We start from the raw sequence: 24,730 nt of genomic DNA, 5'->3' as shown, positions 1-24,730 counted from the left end.
AACAAAACAAATCACAGCTGAAACCACCTGCAAGAAACTGGCCACAGAGATTCTCTCCTGAAAAACCCTCTTCAATACTTACACTTCATGGTTCTGGGTGGACCTGCTCCTACAACTGTCAGTACTAGTTTATTCCTTCCCCCAAATTCATCAAACCAAATATACAGCATCTCTACCTTTTCCACAATGCAAATTATGTCTCTCTTTCTCTCACACTCCATATATATATATATATATATATATATATATATATATATATATATATATATATCTACACTAATAAAAGAGAAACATGGTAATTGGCGTACGAGCTACCCTTCCCATTGGCTAATCAGCGTATCCTTATGCAAATTAACTGTCAGCCAAGATGGCGGCCGGCAGCCAGGCAGCTGGAAGCTAACAGGAGGCTTGCTTGCTGTGGACTCCAACATTCCCCGCTGGCCTCTGAGCTTCAGTTGGAAACATAGTAACATTTACAGAAGATAAACAAAACTCCAGAAAGCTCCTGTCAGTCAGCCGGGATCTCAGAGCTGGAGTCGCAACATTGTTTCGAATACAGAAAACAAAGGCCAGAAACCTGCTTTCAGCCGAGCCTCAGAGAGAAAGCCGGCTCTCAGCTCCAGTGACAGCCATGGAAGGTAAATAAATGCCAGAATAAAAAAAAAGAAAAAAAGGAGAGGTTTGGAGCTTCAGTCGCCCGCCAGCCTGAAAACAGCCCTCAGCCCCTCACCCAGACTGGCCAGGCACCCCAGTGGGGACCCCCAGCCTGATCCAGGACACCCTTCAGGGCAAACCAGCCAGCTCCCACCCTGAAGCAACAAGATGGCGGCTAATTTGCACACTGAAGGCAGGCGGCAGCAGGCAAGGCTGTCTGCGGTCTGGGACCCGGATCTGTGACCCTGCCGGGCGGGATCAGCAGAGCCCAAGGCCTCCCGGCACCGGGATCAGCGTGACAGGGGGCAGCGCCCAAACCCCCTGATTGCCCTGCGGCTCTGTGTGTGACAGGGGGCAGTGCCCCAACCCTGATCAGCCCTGCTCTGTGGGTGATAGAGGGCGGCGCCCCAACCCCCTGATTGCCCTGCGGCTCTGTGTGTGACAGGGGGTGGCGCCCCAACCCCCTGATTGCCCTGCGGCTCTGTGGGTGATAGAGGGTGGCGCCCCAACCCCCTGATTGCCCTGCGGCTCTGTGTGTGACAGTGGCGGCGCCCCAACCCCCCCACGGGCCCTGCTCTATGTGAGACGGGGTAGAGCCATACCTCCCCATCAGCCCTGCCCTGAGTGTGACAGGGTGTGGCGCCTCAACTACCCCCCCCCCCCCCCCCCACGGGCCCTGCTCTGTATGTGACAGGGGGCGGTGCCCCAGCTCCCCTATCGGCCCTACTCTGTGCGTGACAGGGGGGAGCTCCTCAACCCCCTGATGGGCCCTGCTCTGTGAGTGACAGGGGGCAGCTCCCCAACCCCCTGATCAGCCCTGCTCTGTGCATGACAGGGGGGAGCTCCCAAAACCCCTGATTGACCCTGCTCTGTGCATGACAAGGGGGAGCTCCCCAAACCCCTGATGGGCCCTGCTCTGTGTGTGACAGGGGGCAGTGCCCCAACCCCCTGATCGGCCCTGCTCTGTGCATGGCAGGGGGCGGTGCCCCAACCCCCCAATCGGCCCTACCCTGAGCGTGACTGAGGGTGGCATCACAACCTCCCCATCCGCCCTGCTCTGTGCATGACAGGGGGCGGCGCCCCAACTCCCCAATCGGCCCTGCTCTGAGCCCGACCAGGGGCTGCACCTAGGGATTGGGCCTGCCCTCTGCCACCCAGGAGCAGGCCTAAGCCAGCAGGTTGTTATCTCCCGAGCGGTTCCAGACTGCGAGAGGGCACAGGATGGGCTGAGGGACCCCCTCTCCCTCCTGAGTGCACAAATTTTTGTGCACCGGGCCTCTAGTATATATATATTCTACTAAAAGAGAAACATGCAAATTGACCAAACCTCCGCTATGCCCAAGCCATGCCCACCAGCCAATCAGAGCGACTATATCACCAGCCAATCAGAGCGACTATATGCAAATTAGCCCAACCAAGATGGCGGTTGGCAGCCATGGAGCTGGAGCAAGCAGGAGGCTTGGTTGCCCCGGCTATGGAGGAAGCCAAGCTTCCCGCCTGCCCTGGCCGGCTGTGGCCTCTGCTCAAGGCAACAAAGTTTCAATTACAGAAGATAAATAAATCTCAGATACCTGCTTCCAGCCGGCCTCCACTGGGAGCTTGGGTGGCTGGGGGCCTTGGCCAGCCTGCAAACAGCCATCAGCCCCTCACCCAGGATGGCCAGGCACCCCAGTGGGGACCCCCACACTGAAGGGGCTGTGGCCAGCCTGAAAATGGCCCTCAGCCCCTCACCCAGGCTGGCCAGGCACCCCAGTGGGGACCCCCCCCACTGAAGGGGCTGTAGCCAGCCTGCAAACAGCCATCGGCCCCTCACCCAGGCTGGCCAGACACCCCAGTGGGGACCCCCACAATGAAGGGGCTGTGGCCAGCCTACAAACAGCCATCAGCCACTCACCCAGGCTGGCCAGGCACCCCAGTGGGGACCCCACACTTAAGGGGCTGTAGCCAGACTGCAAACAGCCATCAGCCACTCACCCAGGCTGGCCAGGCACTCCAGCGGGGACCGCCAACCTGAAGGGGGTGTGGCCAGTCTGAAAATGGACCTCATCCCCTCATCCAGGCTGGCCAGGCACCCCAGTGGGACCCCCACCCTGATCCGGGACACCATTCAGGACAAACCAGCCAGCCCCCACCCGTGCACCAGGCCTCTAGCCTATATAATAAAAGGGTAATATGCAAATTGACCCCAACAGAAGAACGACTGGGAATGACCAGTCACTATGACACACACTGACCACCAGGGGGCAGATGCTCAATGCAGGAGCTGCCCCCTGGTGGTCAGTGTGCTCCCACAGGGGGAGCTCTGCTCAGCCACAAGCCAGGCTGATGGCTGCCAGTACAGCAGTGGTGGTGGGAGCCTCTCCCGCCTCCTCAGCAGTGCTAAGGATGTCCGACTGCAGCTTAGGCCTGCTCCCCGCTGGCAAGTGGACAACTCCCGAGGGCTCCTGGGCTGCCAGAGGGATGTCTGATTGCCAGCTTAGGCCCAATCCCCCAGGGAGCGGGCCTAAGCCCACAGGTGGTCATCCCCCAAGGGGTCACAGACTGCAAGAGGGCACAGACTGGGCTGAGGGAACCCCCCCGAGTGCACAAATTTTTGTGCAGAGGGCCTCTAGTGTGTATACACACACACACACACACGAGCCCCGGTGCATGAAATTCATGTGTGTGTGTGGGGGGGTCCCTCAGCCCAGCCTGCACCCTCTCCAATCCAGGACCCCTCAGGGGACATCCCTCTCACAATCCGGGACCACTGGCTCCTAACTGCTCACCTGCCTGCCTGCCTGATCACCCCTAACTGCCCCCACTGATGGCCTGGTAACCCCCAACTGCCCCCCCTGCTGGCCTGGTCGTCCCTTACTGCCCCCCCCCCTTGCTGGACTGATCTCTCCTAACTGCCCCTCCTGCTGGCCTGGTCACCCCACACAGCCTGCTGTTTAGTCGTTTGGTCGTTCCTCACTAACACCCCTGCCGGGCTGGTCGCCCCACACAACTCACTGCTCAGTCATTTGGTCGTTCCTCACTAACCCCCCTGCCAGCCTGGTCGCCCAGGCAGCCTGCTGCTCAATCGTTTGGTCACCCCTCACGGCGCCCCCTGCCGGCCTGGTTGCCACCAACTACCCCCCTGCCAGCCTGGTCACCCCTAAATGCCCTCTTTGCCAGCCTGGTTGCCCCACGCAGCCTGTTGTTCAGTCATTTGGTCACCACTCACTAACCCCCCTGTCAGCCTGGTTGCCCCACGCAGCCTGCTGCTCAGTCATTTGGTCGGCCCTCAATAACCTCCCTGCCAGCCTGGTCGACCCATGCAGCCTGTTTGGTCGTCTGTTCAGTTGTTCCGGTTGCGACGGTTGCTTAGAATTTTATATATATACTAGAGGCCCGGTGCACAAAAATTTGTGCACTCGGGGGAGGGAGAGGGGGTCCCTCAGCCCGTCCTGTGCCCTCTTGCAGTCTGGGACCCCTCGGGAGATAATGACCTGCTGGCTTAGGCCTGCTCCCGGGTGGCAGAGGACAGGCCCAATCCCTAGGTGCAGCCCCTGTTTGGGCTCAGAGCAGGGCCGAATGGGGAGTTGGGGCGCTGCCCCCTGTCATGCACAGAGCAGGGTGGATTGGGAGGTTGCGATGCCACCCCTAGTCACGCTCAGGGTACGGCTGATTGGGGGGTTGGGGCACCGCCCCCTGTCACACGCAAGGCAGGGTCGATAGGGAAGTTGCGGCGCCACCCCCGGTCATGCACAGAGCAGGGCCGATCAGGGGGTTGGGGTGCTGCCCCCTGTCATGCACAGAGCAGGGCCCATCAGGGGGGTTGGGGTTCCATACCCTGTCACACACAGAGCAGGGCGGATCAGGGGGTTGGGGAGCTCCCCCCTGTCATGCACAGAGCAAGGCCCATCAAGGGGTTGAGGAGCTCCCCCCTATCACTCACAGAGTAGGGCCGATAGGGGAGTTGGGGCACCGCCCCCTGTCACACACAGAGCAGGGCAGATCAGGGGGTTGAGGTGCCCCCCTCTATCACCCACAAAGCAGGGCCGATCAGGGGGGTTGGGGCGCTGCACCCTGTCACACACAGAGCTGCAGGGCAATCAGGGGGTTGGGGAGCTCCCCCCCGATCAGGCACAGAGCAGGGCTGATCAGGGGGTTAGGGCACCTTCCCCTGTCACGGACAGAGCAGGGCGGATAGGGAGGTTGTGGCCCCACCCCGTCACACACAGAGCCGCAGGGCGATCAGGGGGTTGGGGAGCTCCCCCCTATCAGGCACAGAGCAGGGCTGATCAGGGGGTTGGGGCGCCTTCCCCTGTCACAAACAGAGCAGGGCGGATAGGGAGGTTGTGGCCCCACCCCCTGTCACACACAGAGCCGCAGGACAATCAGGGGGTTTGGGCGCTGCCCCCTGTCATGCTGATCCAGGTGCCGGGAGGCCTAGCGGCTCCGCTGATCCCGGTGCTGGGAGGCATATTACCCTTTTACTATATAGAATAGAGGCCTGGTGCACGGGTGGGGGCCGGCTGGTTTGCCCTGAAGGGTGTCCTGGATCAGGGTGGGGGTCCCCACTGGGGTGCCTGGCCAGTCTGGCTGAGGGGCTGAGGGCCGTTTTCAGGCTGGTGGGTGACTGAAGCTCCCAACCGCTCCTTTTTTTCTTTTTTTTTTTTTATTCTGGGCTGGCTTTAGCTCTGAGGCCTCGGCTGCTGAAAGCAGGTTTCTGGCCTTTGTTTACCTTCTGTATTTGATACAATGTTGCAGTCCGGCTGGCTGAAGCCTGGCTGACTAAAGCAGGTTTCTGGGGTTTTGTTTAGCTTCTATATTTGCAACATAGTTGCTTAGAGTTGCAGCTGAGAGGCCGGCAAGTCAGGCGGGGAACGTTGGAGTCCACAGTCACTGGAGCAAGCAAGCCTCCCTGTTCACTTCAGTGCATGGCTGCCGGCCGCCATCTTGGCTGGCAGTTAATTTGCATATCGCCCTGATTAGCCAATGGGAAGGGTAGCGGATGTACGGCTAATTACCATGTTTCTCTTTTATTAGATAGGTTAGATATTTAGGTAGATAAAATCTCAGTTACTTAGGTTTTGAAAAGGGGATAAGTAAAAGAAGTATTAACTCTGTAAGAAGCCATGAATAGTTTGGTGAGAATCATTATAAAATGTTGTTTAAAAAAAGAGCTAATCAGTTTATTCCACCCTCTTCATACCCTATCTGCCTGTTAAGAGAAGCAATCTCTTTAACTTTTCTGAGTCCTGACTGATAAGGTCAATTGCTACACTGGGATGGAAATGAGGCTATTATATTGGTTGGAAAATAAATGCACCACAATGTCTCCTTGAAAAAGTTCCTATTTCAGCCTTTTTATTTTTTTTGGGCGGGGGTTGGGGAGGTGGGCGGGGAAGTCATTTGCTTTATTCTCATAAAAGAAAAGCAGGAGGATGCTTGCTTTCTCTAATTCCAGACCCCTTACTCCAGAACCTTCTGTACTAGAGAGGCACTTAGCACAGCCAACCCTCTTCCCAAGACCAACAGAGGCCAGCTAGTTCCCCCACATTAGCACTTATTTCCAAAACACAGCTGGCTCTGGATAGGCCTGACTATCCAGACTATGGGAATGTCTGCCTAAATACCTTTAGCTTACACTGCAGCTCAGCTCTTCTGCTCCCCATGACAGCAATGGTCCTCTTCCAGTGGCCAATTCAGGTCCTGGATTTTCCATGTTGCATTACTAGGACTATTCCAGTTCACACAACCCTCTCTTTGCCAACTTATAGATTCCATTTGGGAACTATGACATAGGCAACGTGGGAAAACCGAGACTCAGAGTGACCGGCACAGGGTCACAAGTCAGTTCACACAATGGTTCTAAGACCTGGGGAGTCAAAATCACCTGTAGAACAATGTAAATTAGTGTTGCTCCACTCAATGCCTTGTTTAAACACATCAAACATGAAAACGGTCTCCTTGACTACACTAAGAGCCCTCAAGGTCGTGTTTTCAGACCCGCCCTGGCACTCAAGACTGCTTACTGACTGCTTCTATAGAATAAAAAATACACAGCATTGTCCTTTTCCAAACAAATCCGCATAAATAAATAAGGGACGATTAATATTTATTGGAGAGTTTCAGTGCTGTGTACCTACTCTATTAGCCATGAACTTAGCAGACTTAGCCAGATTCAGAAATGATATTCTCTCACTCAAAGGAACCTAAAACTTGAATCCATTACTTACTTGCTTCTACAGATTGAGTGTAGTCCCCCCCAAAAAAACAGGTGTATTTTCATTATTAAGCTGCACCCAAAGTTTGCCTAAGTTAAAGTTAAGAAAATACAAGGTGAGAATGTAATTTAGATTTCTACACAGGGAAGACATCAAATCCTACAGTATTCATAACAACAAAAAGCTCATGTCTAGAGCTACCTGCACATTGTACTTTGATATAAATGCAAAAGCAGGAACAATTCGCTAAATGATCTTGAAACACTGCTCTTTTTGTCAGAGGAATGATATACCACTGGTCAATTACCATATAAAAAGCCCATTTTCTCACAATTCCATTATTTCTCTATAATTATTCCAGCAAAAATCATTATAACTTATTAAGTGCAAAGAATAAATGCTTTTAAAAGTGAGAAAGGGGAAGAAAAGGGAAAGGAGTACCAGAAATGTTCTCCATCCTGACCGGGGTGGTGGTGACAGGGCATTTAGAATATATGTAAAAATTCATTCAGCAGTATGCTTAGGAGTTATTCACTCCCCCACCCCCCGAAAATGGTCTCAGATCATGAGACAAGAATGCTAAGGAGGGGGCATTTTACAACTCAGATGAATAACCGAAACAATCACGCCGTGTTACCTGTCGGCCTTCATCAGCAGGTTGGGTGGCAGCTCCAGGAGCTGGTTGTGCTGCACATCTAAGACCTCCACTGAGGTTCTTTCTAGCCGTTCAGGTAGACTCGTCAGCTGGTTATGTCCCACCAGCAGCTTCCGGAGACTGCTGTTACAGAATAAGCTGTGCAACAAGGGACAGAGACAGAAGGAAACTTACTTAGATCTAACGTAGGATAAATATGAAAAAGTGAACAGGAGTGGGAGAATACTTAAAATTATCTCTCCAAAAAACAAATTCACTCAGAGCAACTGCAAATTCACTTTAACAGAAGCTCAAACTTGGAGCTGTTAATATTTATTTATTTTCCATATTTCAAAAAAAGAGGGTGGCAAAAACTATGAAAAGGGATTTTAACAAAGAAGCTCTATCTAGTGAAAGAGAAAGACACGTTTCATAGAAGATTTGGAAGAGAGCAGTCTAATCTCCCTAGGTTCATAAGGCAAGCTTTAAAAGGTGCAGGATTCTCAAGGTAGGGCTTGTGTCTTATACACACGGAACTCGGACTGTTTTACCCACAACAGATTCTAAATAAACGCAGTCAAACAATTTTACCTATAGGATCAACATTCAATAAAGAATCCGTCTATCCAATTAATCTTTTACAAATACCAACTGGGAAAATGTTACATTTTTCCTCAGTTGCATTTCACAATCATAATTATTTCTCCCTTTCCTCACTTCCCTAAGTGTGTATATTTTTGTTTTCTCTTTGGTTTAACCCTAGACCAAAGTAGACACTCCCTCCTAAAGAAAACAGAATGCCCTTAATCCACTATTTTCTGCTGTGCCTTAAAGAGCTCTTTGGAAACTTGGTTGTGTGTTTCTTCTGTGGATTATCAAAACTGCAATAAATGATGAATACTTAATCTAAAAAATACACTCTATGCCAGACATCAACAGTTGTAGAGAATAAAACAAACCGTGGGTTCCAATACAGAAATCTGGGGCCTGTGGGAAAGTAAGGCTAATGATATGCATCAGGATCACTTCAGAGAGAGAATTCATTTACACTGCTGTCAAAGAATGAAGCTTCCTAACCCACAGACCATTTCCCACCATTGTGACCTCACTCACTGACATCTGCTGCTAAAACCACTCTATGTTACAGCCATAACTTTATTCACTTTAAATATTAAAACCAGATTCTTCGCTCACAAAGATACCAGAAACTATTCCAATGCTGTGACAACACAGGTCAACATTAATGACATCTAACATGCCTCACTTGGCAGGTTTAGATATCAATGTGACAAGACAGATTATCTAGGACTGTCAGTCACAGTTAACACAGGGTCTCTGTCATGGTCACTCAACCCAATAATTCAGGATGTGCTTCACCAATTTTACTGCCTTGCAGTGGAATTTAGAATTGGGTTGTTTATTATTTACACACACACACACACACACTTTATCCTTAAATAGATGGATAATTTGGTGACAAAAATCTTCATCCTGATTTTTCCAAATAAAAAAGGAGATTTGATAACTAAAATGAGTATTAAATGCTAATTACTGGATTTAGTTCAATTCTTTTGGATACTAAACACTAAAATACCTCCTTTTCTTTTTAGTACATTTCCACTTCTAAATATTAATTTCTGTTCTGTCAAACCCTTCATACACTTAGATAAACAGGGCTTGAATAGTAAGTCAACTTCTAATGAATCACTATCTTGTCTAAAATGTTAGATCAATGATGGGCTAACCCAAAGTTTGCAACTAAACGTCACAATAAATGAGAAAACAATACATACTGTGTTTGTCCCACGGGTTAAAAACAGAAACACAAAAAACAAACACTGTTTTAATTCCCTGACAATAGAGCATTTGGGATTTGCTTTGAATAAACATTTGTTTCATTCCCCCAAAAGGCCTGTACTAATGTAGAACAAATCAAAGGAAACTGTGGGGGATAATTTGATAAAATATCTGTTATCTGGAATTTATTTAATTGTTGTTTTATGTATATAATATCTTTGTTGTAGCCGACAGTGAAACAAAGGCCTTAGACTCCAATATGCTATATCTGCTGGATTGGGGTGGTTGGAATGGGGAACAAAACAGAAAAAATAGAAAAGAAGATTAGAAAAGATTTTTTAACAAATTATTTTCCCCCTATTTAGTAGTAGCCTGTTTTCATCTTTGCTATTTGTCTTCTAAAAGCACCCCCTACCCCGCGCACACACTCACATACACAATGCTGTCCACAGGGCACATCACCAAACCTTCTGCTGATAATGGTGATGAGTTGCACTGAGTCACCTAAGTGCTCAGTCAACATAAAACTCTAAGGCAGAAAGCATTTTCAAATGGATTGACTTTATGGGTATTATGTATGGATGAAAAAGTAAAATGAACTGAGTTTTCCGGGGATTGAAAATGTAAACCATGATTTTCTTTATGAGAACTATATTCTAACACAGTGTTATCCAACAGAAACATAAGGCAAGCCACATACATAATTTAAAATTAAAGATGAAAAGATTTAGGTAAATTAATTCTTATAGTACTTTTTATTTGACTCAACATATCCAAAATATTATTTTAACATGTAATTAATATACAACATTATTGATATATGTGTATATTTTCTAATTCAGCACTTCTCAATTAGGAATAGTCACATTTCAATTGCTCACCTGACCCGTGGCTAATGGTAGTGACTACATATTAAACAGCTGAACTCTTAATGCCTTTATTAAGCTTACCAAGCATGTATATGTCATCATCTTTGTTCTTTATAAGAGACTATAGGAATACCAATCACATACCTTTAAAGATCATGCACCTAAAGTAAACTTAAATCCAAAATAGTGACATATTTTTACAGTATTTTCATTGATATTTTTTGACTATACATAGTTAGAAACAACTGACTTCCTTTGTTCAGTGATTGACTGAGAATGGTGCAAATAGCTAGATCTGAGCTGTAGCAGCCACTAGTCACAAATGGCTATTTAAATTTAAATTAATTAAAATGAAATAAAATTTAAAATTCAGTTCCTCAGTCACTGTAGCCACATTTCAAGTGCTCAACAGTCACATATGGTTAGTGCATAGTACACTGGATAGCACAGATTAGACCACTTCAATCATCACAGAAAGTCCACAGGCCAGCACGAGGACAGATTACTGATTGCATGGCTAGTCACTAACAGCCCAAAAATACTTTGTACCACAATTAGTTAACTTGAAGATGTCTATGTCTATGGATATTAGACATCATCACATGGCTGTTTTTGAAATCTTGGCATTAAAGTGAAAATGATGAAATAAAAAAGAATCTAGTTTGCTCTTTCTAGTTTTTTTTTTGTTTGTTTTTTTTAAAAAATATATTTTATTGATTTTTTACAGAGAGGAAGGGAGAGAGATAGAGAGTAAGAAACATCGATGAGAGAGAAACATCGATCGGCTGCCTCCTGCACACCTCCTACTGGGGATGTGCCCGCAACCAACGTACATGCCCCTGACCGGAATCGAACCTGGGACCCTTCAGTCCGCAGGTCAATGCTCTATCCACTGAGCCAAACCAGTTTCGGCTCTTTTTAGGTTTAATAATCTAATAATCTTTTCTCCCCCTAAGTTATGTTCAAGGAAAACCAAACATTGTTTGTGAGTAAGGTAGACATGTCAAGTTAATGGACCGAAGGGGAGGATTCTGAAAGAGTGAAGATGAAAGAGTCACTAATCGTACTGTTTGCCGCGTCTCTGAAAATTGCAGCTTATTTAAAAATCTCTACCAGGAATCACCCACTGCATGACTTTGAAAAGTCTGACGGGGAGTGAAAGCCTCACTTCACTCTTCTCGAGGGAAGTTTATAACTTGAAGACACCACATGCGGTAAAGATACTAAATATTAGGTTTAAAAAATAAGGTTTAAAAAGCTCTTTTAGAGGAAGGTGCAGGAAGATATAGGGGAGATAAATGGTGATGGGAGGAGACTTCACTTGGGGTGGTGAACACACAATACAGTGGTATTGTGCACCTGAAATCTGTATAATTTTGTTAACCAGGTCACCCCAATAAACTTTATAAAAAGGAAAAAATAAACACACATACAAAAAAAACTCTTTTAGGGGTTCCTAGTAACAAGTTAAACACCGAATCAGAAATTTTTACAACTGCTTATCTAATTTGAGATTCTCTAACTCAATCTGTCATACTTACCGTGCAGGAAGTTCACATATTTGATTATGGCCAATATCTAAAACTTCTAGCTTTCGGCTTTCACATACCCACTCAGGCACATTTTCCAAGCAGTTCCTAAATATAAGAATATACAATAGTTTTCTTTGATCGGAATGTGGCCTAAAATATAGTTTGAAACTCAAAATAATTACATAGACTAAATAAAACTTCAAATGAAATACCAAAGTAGAGCGAGTATAAATCCAAAGGATATGAGTATTCATCTTAATCTAGAAGCAAAATTGTGATAAGGAATAAGAAGAAAGAAAAAAAACAAGTAGGAAAGGACATAGTTACATCATTTTTAAAGTCGTTTTTTTTTTTACTTTGGCTCCCAGAATTGCTTTTCTAAAAAGTCTATAAACCCACTCAAGTTTAGAAAGAAGAGGTCTTAGATTGGAAACGAACAAGCATACACTTCTAGTTAAGCTGAACAGTCAAATGGCATAAAAGTTTTATTTTCCAATTTACATTTCACCCTTAACACTGAAATAGTTCTCAACTCCATTAGGCATCATGAAAGCACAACCATAGAGAAATGGAAAGATGGCAGCAGTGCAAGTGCCCTGGCCCTTAATGCTCAGAATTATCTGAAAATATTTACTTAGGCATCAGGTGGTAATTATAACTACCAGAAACAAGTGAACTAAATTAATCATGACTTTAATTATTAAATGAATTGACCTGTTCTTACACAAGTTTATTATATTTGAATGTCTCCTTGATTATAGGTGGTTAGTTAACCTTTCACTTAAAAAAAATGCAAAATGACCAGGCACAAGGAATCTAAAATGGTATGGATGTTAAGACTATTATTTAACGGCGTGGTAGGGACAACCCCGGTCAGGTTGAAACGGCCCCCGTGAGGTAGGGACGACCCCAGTCAGGTCGAAACGGCCCCGGCGTGGTAGGGACAACCCGGGTCAGGTTGAAACGGCCCCCGTGAGGTAGGGACGACCCCAGTCAGGTCGAAACGGCCCCGGCGTGGTAGGGACAACCCCGGTCAGGTTGAAACGGCCCCCGTGAGGTAGGGACGACCCCAGTCAGGTCGAAACGGCCCCGGTGTGGTAGGGACAACCCCGGTCAGGTTGAAACAGCCCCGGTGTGGTAGAGACAACCCCAGTCAGGTTGAAACGGCCCTGGTGTGGTAGGGACGACCCCGGTGAGGTTGAAACGGCCCCCGTGAGGTAGAGACGACCCCGGTGAGGTTGAAATGGCCCTGGTGAGGCTCAGACGGCCCCGGTGAGGTTGAGACTACTCCAGTGAGGTTGGGACAAATAAAGGGGACCAGTATGGACTGATGAACAGGTGTAGATACAGAAGCAGAGCAACATTGAACAGAATGTTAAACTACAATGGGGAGCCTGGGGAGGGTTGGGGGGGGGGGATTAAGAGACCAACTGAAGGACTTATATGCATGCATATAAGATTAACCAATGGACACAAGACACGGGGCGGGGGGGGGGCGGGGGGTAGGGGCCGGGGGAATGTCATGGGGGGGAAAAAGGAGACATATGTAATACTCTTTGTAATACTTTAAGAAATAAAAATTTAAAAAAAAAAAAAAAAAAAAAAAAAAAAAAAAAAAAAAAGACTATTATTTAAAAACAGACCTACAATTCCAGAAAAATAAAATGCCTGGGACAAGGATTATATTAGAGCAAAAGTGAAAATAGTTGTGATATTGGGGTGATGGCATTATGTGAGGCTTAAAAATCATGCTCTTTATTTTTGCTATTATATCAACTTTTCAATTAAAATACAAAAAACATGCGCTATTTTCTGCTTAGTGTCTATACAGGCACATCAGGTTCTGGCTTTGGAGCCCTAAAGACTGATATATTAATGATTTTATTTTGTAGTAATTAACCACATCTTAGTAAGACAGTAGAGTGGAAGTGCCTCTCAGTATAAGCAACCTCATCATAGCAATAAAACTCCTGCAAGTGTGGAACTATGAACTTGAGGAGCTCTAAGGACCTAATAAACACCATTTTGGATGATGGCTCACTTCCTTCAGATAACATAAATACTCACACAAAGTATTTCAGGAGACTGAAATACTCAGGGCTATCTGAGAGGAATCAGAGGTTTTCTAACACAAAGTCCCGTGGTTTGGAAGGTGAATGAGGGAGAGCACACTACAGTGAAGATTCTGGACAGGAGAGTTACAAAGAAGGGGAATAGTATTTAAGTGGGAGACTTCAGGAACAAGCATGATGTAAGAGTTTCCAATTCTGTCTCACTTAGGGGCTTCAATGGGAACCAGTTGCTAATTACATACTATAAATAAAGGGAAAGTAGATTCACTCCATGGTCAATGCTCTTAAATAAAACTTTTCAAAATAAATCTTTTCTTGCAAACTCCACTACAGTGCTGTTCTTATTTAAAAGATGAAGATAACAACCAAAGCTAATAGGAAAAAAAAGAATAACTTAACCAGGTAATACTGAATTTCAAGTACTTTAAAACTATTGACATGAATTTAGTAGGAAATGCATGAAGCACTACTACTCATAAAGGATTTTATAAGTTTCTAAGAAAATTGTAATAGTAATAATTCTCACAATAGCTAAATTCGAACACATTCTTATGTAACTATGACTGAGCATATCATTAACATATCTGATTTACACACTGAGATGAGTTAACAGTGGCACTTTGAGAGGACCATATCCTCCCAAATACTGTGACTGTTCAGAAAGTATGGGGTATTTTGTTTGGAATTATGTTAAAAGTTAGTTTTCAATTTTAGTGTGTTAAGATTATTAAAGTTTAATTTGTGTAAATACATATTTTATGTTTTCAGGAAAAAGTCTTGTATAATATTTTTGGGGACTGGAGTAGTGCATTAGTATAAAAGGTGAGATGGTGAGCTTATTCACAAATAAACTGAGAAAAATGAGTAGGCGGCATGGAAATACTACTTTGGAAGCTTTGTGGCTACTTTCTAAGGGTTCTTAGCAAGGAGATATATGTACAAAGTAACAAAGAGGAAGGGGAAGAAAATCAAAGAAATATAATACAATATTTTTTTAATAAAATCAACATCATTTTGGAGAAAGACATGAAGATGAGGTTAATATAATTAAAGAACTACTGGACCTTCTAACCACATGACCCGAACTCACTAATCTTCCAAACCCAAGCCTTGGTGTACAAATTGCCATCCCCACCAACATAATACCTTGATTCTTCTGGCTTGAACTACATACACAAATGTAGTATTTTAATGGACAGATATTTATATACATTTTCAGAGGGTAAGTAAAAACTTTTGAATTTAATTTGTATTATTTACCTTGAAAACAGAAAAAGTTTGTATGCATATGCTCAGACAAAATTCTCTAAGTGATTTTCAAGCCAATTCTAGAGCATTCTAAGCCTTGGCTTCTTACCTTGAAACGTCCATGTAGAACAGATAATTCGGAACTGGGTAAACATCAAGCTGAACAAGTTCTAGGAGGGGGAAAGAAACACAAAAGCGTTACCATTCAAGTGACACAGAGCCTCTTTGTGTGCAGAATATCATTACTGTGCTTTTTTCTCCATTGTTTGTTTAGGCTAGGAAGTACAATATGTCCATCTGTTCTACTTTGAAACTCCAGGAAAGGACAGAGAACTTCTAATTTAATCACAAGATCTTACTCAAGGTTTAAAATGAATCACTTGTTCTACTTTCCTACCTCAATCCCATCCACTTACTGTGGTTCTTCTATTGTTAGGCATGCTAAATTTTATCTGGAAGATGAACTGTATGAATGCTGTGTTGTTGTTTTTAACATTCAGTGTTCCTTCCATAAAACCAAATGAATCTTGGCTTTTGCCTTTTTCACTCTACTGAAACAGCACTCCTGAGGACCACAAATAACGTCCTGAGGACCACAAATGACATACTCAGATCGAGAACCCTTCCTCAAAATTATATGAAACGTGTCACCACTGTCCAGGTAAGGCTTTGTTTTGGGGACACAGTAGTTTCTAATCACAGGGTCAGTTCTCACCTGATTTTCTATTCTGGCACCAGCTACGTGGAAGGGTTTGTAAGTCTACTTTTACCACCTTCTCTTTTCCAGTTACCTTACTTCCATGGTTTCAGGTACCACCTCTAAGTCTCAAATCAACATTTGTAGTCCTGACTGACAATTCCTATCAGCTCAGTAAAGACCACTACAATAACCTGAGCAGGAGTGGGTGGTTCCTTCTTCTCCCACAAATGCACTCTGCACCCTACTTTCATGTTTAACGGTCCTATAGTGTCACTTCCATCACATGCCTCTTCAAAGCTTCACCAGGACTCCAAGCCATGCATCCCATAATTATTTCTTACCACTCCAAAGAGTTCAGACCCCCCTGTCTTCTCCCATCTGCCAAGCACACCACATTCAGATTCTTTCTTCTTCGACACCTACTTTGTGCCTATGACTATCCAAATCCTGTAACCCTTCAGTGGCCTGGAGCTGTTTAAGATTTGGCTTATTTCTCCAATGCGATGACAGCAAACTCATTTTTAAAAATTCCTTATCCTTTAGAACTCATATACTACACTATGCATAAAACAAGTGCTTGTTAAACATTCTGCTTAACTTGTAGTAGTAAGTACTTGTTTTCATTCATGCTGGTAGGAACTAAAGTCTTCACATTAGCAAATATATGCCCCGGTGACCATTTCTTGATCAGAATGGCCATGATTTCCAAATTCTAAAAAAGAGAGCTTGTTAAATAAGTAAGACTCTTGCTTTGTGGTGTGCTTGTGGGTATATAATTTAGGTTTTCTCTTAAGGTGACTTCATCAGTGGAGCACAAAATCTGAGACCCTGAATACAATCCACAATGGATTCCTTTGCTTTCACTCTCCAGGATTAAATCAAGGTTCCAGATTTACTGTCATTAACAAGGTAGCTCAAGAAATAGTCATCCTCTCCCCACTTCCTTTCAAGCAGAGGTGCCCAATCAAAAGTGGGAGCAACTTATCTAAATATCACAATATGACAAAAACAAATTAGGAATAAAATTTTGATTCTTTTAAGTACCAAACCAGAGTTTTTCTTTTGTGATTTTTTATCTTAGCAAAATTTGACACTTATTTTACTAAAGAAATATATCAAAGCAAGGCCGAGATGATGGCACTGAGAAAATTCTTGGAACCAGTTGAGAAACTTTGATGTGCTCTATGTTACATACCATTAGAAGAGGCATAGAGTGCTTTGAGGAAATAGCCACAGATGTTTAACGTCACCAGTTGATTCCTTTCACAGTGTAAAACTTCAATGTTGTTGAAAATCATGGCATCTAAATCACCAAGCTTATTGTCACGCAGATCAAGCTGAGTGACATGCTGGAGAAAGTCCACTTCATCTGCTATTAACTTCTTAATTATGTTCAGTCTTGAGAGGAAAAGGACACAAATAGAGACTATAATTAACAGCAACACTATAAATAAATAGCTACACCCTAATACGGTGAGATAAGAAGAAGGGACTCCAGTTGCATTATATTCTAGTCCTCCAGGATTTCTTTAATCTCACCATCTAGCCTTCCTTAACAGGCCAGATTCTCTGGTTATCTTTAGCTGCAACTCCATGAGGTCTTAACCTTGGCAATATATTCTGAAACACAACTTAGACCCTTAAGGCTGGAGGAAATGCATGATTTTACCTTAATTCATTTCAAGAGGAAAAAAATTCATTTATTTCCAAAGAATTTGGTTGAAAGTATACAAGAAACAAAACCCAGAACAGCCCAATAAGCACATTACAGCTGCACTGACTATAGCGAGCAGGTAGATGAGCAGTCATATATGAAAGAATTAAAGGGTGAACTTGGAAAGAAAAATAATGAATGAGATGCACATATGCACCAGAGACTGGAATGCAAATATCTGGATTTTCGACAGGCTCAGAATTAAGAACTGATTACCAAAACTGTATCTTTAAAATATTGCTTGAAAGAGCAGACAGCAGAAAATACTAAAATTGGCATCTAGGATTCATTGAGAAATTATAAAATGAAGGACAACAGTGGAGAGCAACAAGTCTAGAATGGAGCAGGGCACAGGGAAAAGCTGGCAGAATCTCAGCCATGAGAACCAGATAGCTAATGGGCTGAAGTGGCTGGGGATGAGCTGCCAAGAAGGTAAGTACACAGGAATGGGGACTAGAAACTGATATAACAAAGACACATTTAGCTTCAAAGGGGAGAAAAACAGATGAAAATCCTAATTCCCAGCCTGCTAGGCTGCCCAACTTCTTTACAAACAAGAACCCTCTACTGCTCTTTGTAATGAGAACAAAATACTGAGACTGTGCACTTGGGTTAGAAGAGCATTAATATTAAGGCTGGAGCTTAGAAAAAAGCCCAGCGCTCTCTGATAGAATTTCTGACCTTTCAAAATGAAAATAAAATGATGGACTAAATTATTAATAGCAATAGCATAAAGCCACTGACACACAGGATGAGTGACAGCACAAAGTGAGGATTCGTCAACCCGCAAGTACAGCATATGGCCTCTTCAAATGTCCCCGAGAGGATGTTTTTGGCTCCTTCTCTTTTTCATTCCAGGTTGTAAGATTAAAAAAACTGGCCTCATCCCAGCTTTTGACTATTTCCAAATGCTGGCTAGATTCCAGAATATGCATGCAGAGTAAAAAGAAAAAAACAAATCTCATTTTGGATATAAAAGACTGCAAGAACTGAAATCTATATCCCTATTCTACACTTTATATTATCTTTGTAATGTGGCATTATCATGTTCACTTGAAACAGCTACCCCCACAATTTCACTGTAGTAATACTAAAATAATTAAATGGTTGGTTTAATGAAGAGACAAAAAAGGAAGTTAACATTCCCACTGTTTGGTTTAAATTGCCAAATCTTACCAGGCTTCGAATATCAAAAGTTTTCAGGCTCACACAATAATACAACTATTTACAATAAACTTCTAAAGAGTCAAAATATGGTTAAAATTTCCTTCCAACAATCCCCTCAATTAACACATTCATTTTATCTATTTCATAAATTCTCATTGAACATTACTTTGCAAACAGTGAAAGACTATGGTGATAATGATGACGATGACTTAAGGCTTTATGCTCATAAGAAATAAATAAAACAAGGTGTCTTTCAACAGCTTCTGAAATTTAGTAAGGAAAAATCATATATGCTTTCATATATAAAGTATAAGGACTACAAGTAAGTGATAAGTGCCATAAATGATGTATAAAATTCAGAGAATAATCATAAAAGATGCAATGGAAGAGGAAACATCGCATCTGAATCCCAAGGGTAGGCAGAACTGAAAAAATGTAAATGGGAGAAGAAAACAGTCCCAAGGAAGCAGCAGGATGGCTTCTGGACTGAAGAGAAGGGCATGGGGTGAACATCATACATGAATAGCGCAGAGTATGTGAGGCAAGTGAGAATATGGCTATGAAAGTGGACTAGTCAATTAATACTTATCAATTAACACTGATCTGCTAAGAGCTAACTCTGGTGGATCAAGAACCAATAAGAGCAGTGCTTCCCAGTTACTATGGTGAAAGACCTATTTTCTAAACTTCTGATGTCATAGAGTCTATGACATAGACTGAGAGGTAGTCACTTTGTACACGACCAGCATGCAATTCACACCACAAGCAGCTCACCATGCAAGTTCACCAACATGGAAACTAGTCTGTTCCCTGTACAATGAAATGAATATACTTTTATGAGCTTACCTGGATATTATGGCAAGGCCGAATCACTGTATGTTTCTAAAATGTTGTCTCAATTTCTATACATATCTTGCTATGGAAAAGTAGCAAATAGCTGGATTGCCAGCACAGGTCAGAGGACCACACTTTGAGCAGCTCTGAGCTAGAACCTCCTCCTCAAGGGATTCACAGACTAGTAGGTAGAAACTAGATATAAGAGCTTGAATACTTTAAACTGGAGAATTGAAGGCTCTGAGCAAGACTGTGCTTGCTCAGCTAGGAAACAACAATAGCAATGAGAAGGAAAGGGAAAGGACTAGGGAGAAACTAGAATGACAGAAGAACTGATAGAACCTGGTGGTAAACTAGAAACAGAGTCAAAGCTGGGTCTGAATAACCCATGAAGCGGTGTTGCTATGAACAACAGGAATCCAGGGGAAAGAAGTGGTTGAATAAAGAAAAGAAACTGAACTCTGTTTCACATGTATTTGGTTAAGTGTATCAGTAGGGGAAACCAAGGTGAAATTATCCAGTTGGCAGCTAAAGTGGAATTAGTTCCAAAAAGAAAAATAAGAGTTAGAGAAAGACAGGAATAATTAACAAGGAGATGAAAGGTGAATGACAAAGCCATGAGACTACAGGCAGAGAAGTTATCAAGGAGAGAGGCGTGGGTAACATCCACATTTTGAATGTAGAAGAAAAGATGGAGGAATTATTAATGATGCCATAGAAGAAATACCAAACTCAACAGCAATACAAGAAAAAGAATAAGATTAAAAGAAACGTGATCACTTTTAATCTGATGTAACACTTCCATCTGAAGGAATAAAAAATGAATCAATAAAATTAGCCCTTTGCTTACAGAAACTAAGTGAAACTCCTCCTAAATCATTCCACTAGCTTCAATTTAAAATATTAAGGCAGACTTATAAGCAAATTGGACCAGATTTTCCCCTCCTCAGATCAGTGGCCTAGCGGGAAGCAGTTATCTACTCACGTTCATTCAACCTTGACAGAATGACCAAAGTCTTTTCTAAATATGAAGGTTTTTAAATCCAAGTGACTCAGAGGCAAGTAATGTTAACAATTTAGAAAGAAAGTTAAGACAAAGTGTTCAGTTCCCTCACTTGTCACATTCTCAAAATCAATAAATTAGCCCATTTGCATTTCCTGAATTAAGAAATCTAGGTCTGCAAAACTGCTATCACTTTCCCAGGTGTGACAGGTTTGATTACTCCTTTAGTCAGAGGACAGGTTAAGCCAAGCAACAAGTTGTGGGACAGGAATGAATGGGTTTCCTAGGCCAGACCACATGAATGCAGAAGAAAGAAGAATAAAAGATGATGTTACTTTATACTGACGCAACTCGACAGGTCTGAGTGAGGACCTGGATCATCAACAGAAAGGAAAGTAGGTAGCAAGGCCAGGAAAGAACCACCTTTGACAAATGGAGAGGTGTAAAGATGTCAAGAATGACAGCTGAGCAGGTTCTGTGAGTAGAAAAGCATCCTCAGTGAGGTGATAATAATAATACAATCACATTTGCTGGGAGAGTGAGGTTTATACCTCAGTTCCTTCCAGAACTCTATGAATTGGGTTCTATTAACTGTAATTTAAAAATGCTAACAGTTGCACAGAGACACCAAATATCTCACCCAAGATTGAACATGGGGAATATACGGTCATCAACCTCTAGCTAGTGGGAGAGTTAGTTTGGTTGAAAAGGTGTCAAACTGGTCAAGTTAGTATGCAAGTCTAAGCCCCATATGTTGTTTCTGCAGTAATTCAATCCCATGACAGGCTCTTGTTTTTCCTTAAAATAGAGAGACTTAGAATAGCTTCCTCCTTGTGGACTGGTTCTTTCTACATGAGAAGCGAAACTGAACCTTACGCACTGAGGGATGACTTCTGAGCATTTCTGATGTAGCAAAGATTGTATTAGTGGTTTCCAGTTGAGTTTAGTGTGATTGGGATTCAGACTGCAGGTTCCCTGCTCTTGGAAGGGGTGAGAGTGGAGGTTCTAGCCAAACAAGAAATTGTGAGTTCTACATTTTTATAAAGACCAGTAAACTAGGCAGAACCACCTGGCTGGAAAGATGGAAGAAAAACAAATTTAAGAAAGGAGATATGCTCAATGATGTTAACTGTTTCAAGCCACAGAGAAGAAGGACTAAGAGAGTAAAATATCCATTTTGCTATTAGTGATATGGTTTTATTTCCCCATAAATAACTCTCCCTGGTTCAATGGCCCCTATCTATTCATGCCCTTATCTATTCATGCAAATTAAAACTGGGTTCAAACCTCCAAAACAAAGCAAGACCTTCAAAACATCTGATCATTCCATTAATGAGAACATTTTAAAAGCAAGTATCAGGTATGAACAAGTCCTACTATTAATCATTATTCTTCCTTCTGGAGAGAAATAGAAAAATGGGCTCTAATTATAACTATCCAGCCTGCAGCCCTTGGCAGGAAAATGTTACCAAAGGGGTTATAACCTACCCCCCAAATATAAATCAGCCACTCAAATGGGATCTTTTCTTAAAAATAGTTACCTTAGGTCCACATGTTTAATGTGAGGCATTTTTCGTAAGGCCTGCAGCCTAAGGGTCTCCATACAGTTTCCAGACATACAGAGTTTATCCACAGCAGTCAGTTTCTCCAATACCTCAGGAATGTCAGTGAATTCGTTGAAAGAAAGACCGAGATAACTAAGCTGATGCATGTTCTCCAACTCAGCAGGAAGGCTCTGCAGAAAGTTTCCATCCAACAAAAATGTCTGTAAGCTATTAAAGAAAACATAAGAATTACAAAGAGAATATGTAAATTTTACATCTTTATTATCAACATACAAGTCCCATAAGTCTAGATCATCTTACTAGGAAAAGAAAATGCACTTTCTTTGCAAAATATATGAAGGAAGGGCCTGAGGCAATAATACATCAGAGAGAAAAGATCAGATAAACATCTTAAACATTTATTGAAAACAAAAATTATGGTTAATTTTCCTATCCTGGATAGGCATAAATGGGAACAACGTGAGCTAATTGCAGTGTGAGTGCCATAGATGAAATCAGCCCAAATACCAATCTTTCATTGTTACTTTAAAAAATTAACTTCTAAGTCTTAGAATTCAGCAGAACCTAGAAAATGAGCAAGTAACCCCTCCTCCCATGTTTAGACACACTCATCTATAGGGATCTTCCTTTCTAAACAGAGATATTTTAATTTTTTACAAGATACTAACAAGTATAAAAGCTAACAAATGAACTCCACATAAGAACCTAATTGGAGCCAAGACTTATATGACCAACAGAAGTTAACTAATATCATGTGCTATGGTCCTAATGTAGCCCCCTAAGGGGTTCGGGGGGACACTCCACAGGGGGTTTCAAGTACGCACTTGTGCATGACTCCCACGGCTGCTGGGACTGCTCGAAGGGCATTGCAGGACACATTCAGCTCCGTCAGGGTTGGAATATTGCAGACTGCTAATGGGAAGTCCCCTAAATGATTATTGGAAAGGTTGAGACTCTTCAACTTGGTGAACCTATTACAATAAAACAAAACAGAAGGAAATAAAAGACAAATGTCATAGATGCACAACTTCACATAATTTTAGCACAGCGTTAGAGATAATCCAGCCCAACTCTAATTCAACTGAGGAGGAAACAGAGTCCTTGGAGGTTAAGCAAGCAGCAGAGCTGGAATGCACAGCTTCAGACTCAAAGACCAGTGTTTTATCTGAAATATAAACATCATATTAAAAAAACAAACATCACTCTACAGTTGGGGAGGTGACTTCTGCTGGAGTAAAATATTTCTTAGCTTGCCTTTAGCCAGCTTAATTCACACACATGTGAATGATAACAGAGAGGGAGGATAAGAACGTATCTTCTGAATTTCTGGGTTATCCCACACAAGTCAAACACTTTGCTGCTTCACTTCTCTCAAATCAAACCGGAAATAATAAAAAGCTATACTCTCCAAGGCAAGTAAGTTTGTAGTCCCAAATTTAAGCACCAATTATCATTCCTCAATCTCAATGCAGCCATTGGTATTGCTAACCAGACACCCTTGGTAAAGTCTTGTCACTTTAATGACACTTGACTCACCTAGCCTCTTCCTAGCTCTCTCTAAAACCTTTCTCCAATGTTTTTCTTCTTTATCTCCTCTTCCCCACCCCACAATTTGGTATTCCTTACAGATCTCTTGTCATTTCTTTTCTCTCCCTACACTGTCTCCCTTGGAAATCATTTCACTGTTGTGTGAACAACTCTCTCTAACCCATCACTTGTCATCTTTTCTCTCCTGTGCTTCCAGTCCACAACCAAACTTACCATCCTCATCCCAGACCAGCACTTTCTCCTGTTCTATTTTTTAAAATATATTTTTATTGATTTTAGAGAGAAAGGGAGAGGGAGAGAGAGAGAGAGATAGAAAAATCAATGATGAGAATTATTGATCAGCTGCCTCCCGCATGCCCCTTACTGGGGATCAAGCCCACAACCCAGACATGTACCTTTGACCAGAATCGAACCTGGGACCCTTCAGTCTGCAAGCCGATGCTCTATCCACTGCGCCAAACCAGCTAGGGCTCTCCTGTTCTAGTTTTGTTAACAGCTCATTCATTTTCTCAGTTGTCTAATAAATATTAAGTTTTACTTCTCTGTGCACTCCTATATTTGGCCCATTGCCAACTTACACACTTTTTCTATTTGAGATGAGAATCAGATGAGTTATTATAGTATGCTAATTATTTTTAAAGCTGTCCAAGCCTAAATACTAGAAGTAAACATATTATATGCCCAGAACAGATATACACATATCTTAAAAATAAATCTAATTCAATCCAGTCAGCATTTTAAAAAAAACTGTCATGAGAACTATTTGCTATTGTTGTTTTTTTTAATTGATTTGGGGGAGGGGGGATGGAGGGAGAAGAGAGAAACATCAATTTGTTGTTCCACCTATTTATTCAATCATTTGTTATCTCTTATATATGCCCTGACTGGGGATCAAATCTGCAACCTTGGTGTATAGGGATGATGCTCTAACAACTGAGATACCTGGCCAGGGCCAACCTATTTGTTGAGTTCTATAATAAAAAGCGTTTAGTTTTGTTGTAAGTAGTTACATATAGTTTATTCTAAACAGAAAGCTAACAATATGCCTATTTTACAGGTTGAAAGAGTTACCTTGACTTTTTTATAATAGCTGTTTTCTTGGAAGGTGGAGTATAGACCTAATAGTATTTTAAAGACGGAAAAACTCTTTAAGAATGACTGCTAAACCTGAATAATCATTTTAAAATTTGTTTTCT

General features: G+C 42.8%; 1 protein-coding gene across 1 annotated transcript in view; it reads right to left on the bottom strand.

Moving 5' to 3' along the window:
• Positions 1-24,730, bottom strand: part of PHLPP1 (PH domain and leucine rich repeat protein phosphatase 1) — a 215,607-nt gene that overhangs the window by 33,639 nt on the left and 157,238 nt on the right. Inside the window, 6 exon segments of the mRNA XM_070420409.1 lie at positions 7,489-7,644; positions 11,693-11,788; positions 15,113-15,173; positions 16,899-17,101; positions 21,963-22,193; positions 22,811-22,957. Coding sequence (XP_070276510.1) covers positions 7,489-7,644; positions 11,693-11,788; positions 15,113-15,173; positions 16,899-17,101; positions 21,963-22,193; positions 22,811-22,957 — 894 coding nt within the window.

The sequence above is a fragment of the Myotis yumanensis genome, unplaced genomic scaffold (genome assembly GCF_028538775.1).
Source record: "Myotis yumanensis isolate MYYU_CA2020_CCGP unplaced genomic scaffold, mMyoYum1.0.hap1 SCAF_7, whole genome shotgun sequence".
Taxonomy (NCBI): Eukaryota; Metazoa; Chordata; class Mammalia; order Chiroptera; family Vespertilionidae; genus Myotis; species Myotis yumanensis.
Note: the sequence above shows the minus strand (reverse complement) of the source record. Positions and strands in the feature narration are given on the sequence as shown.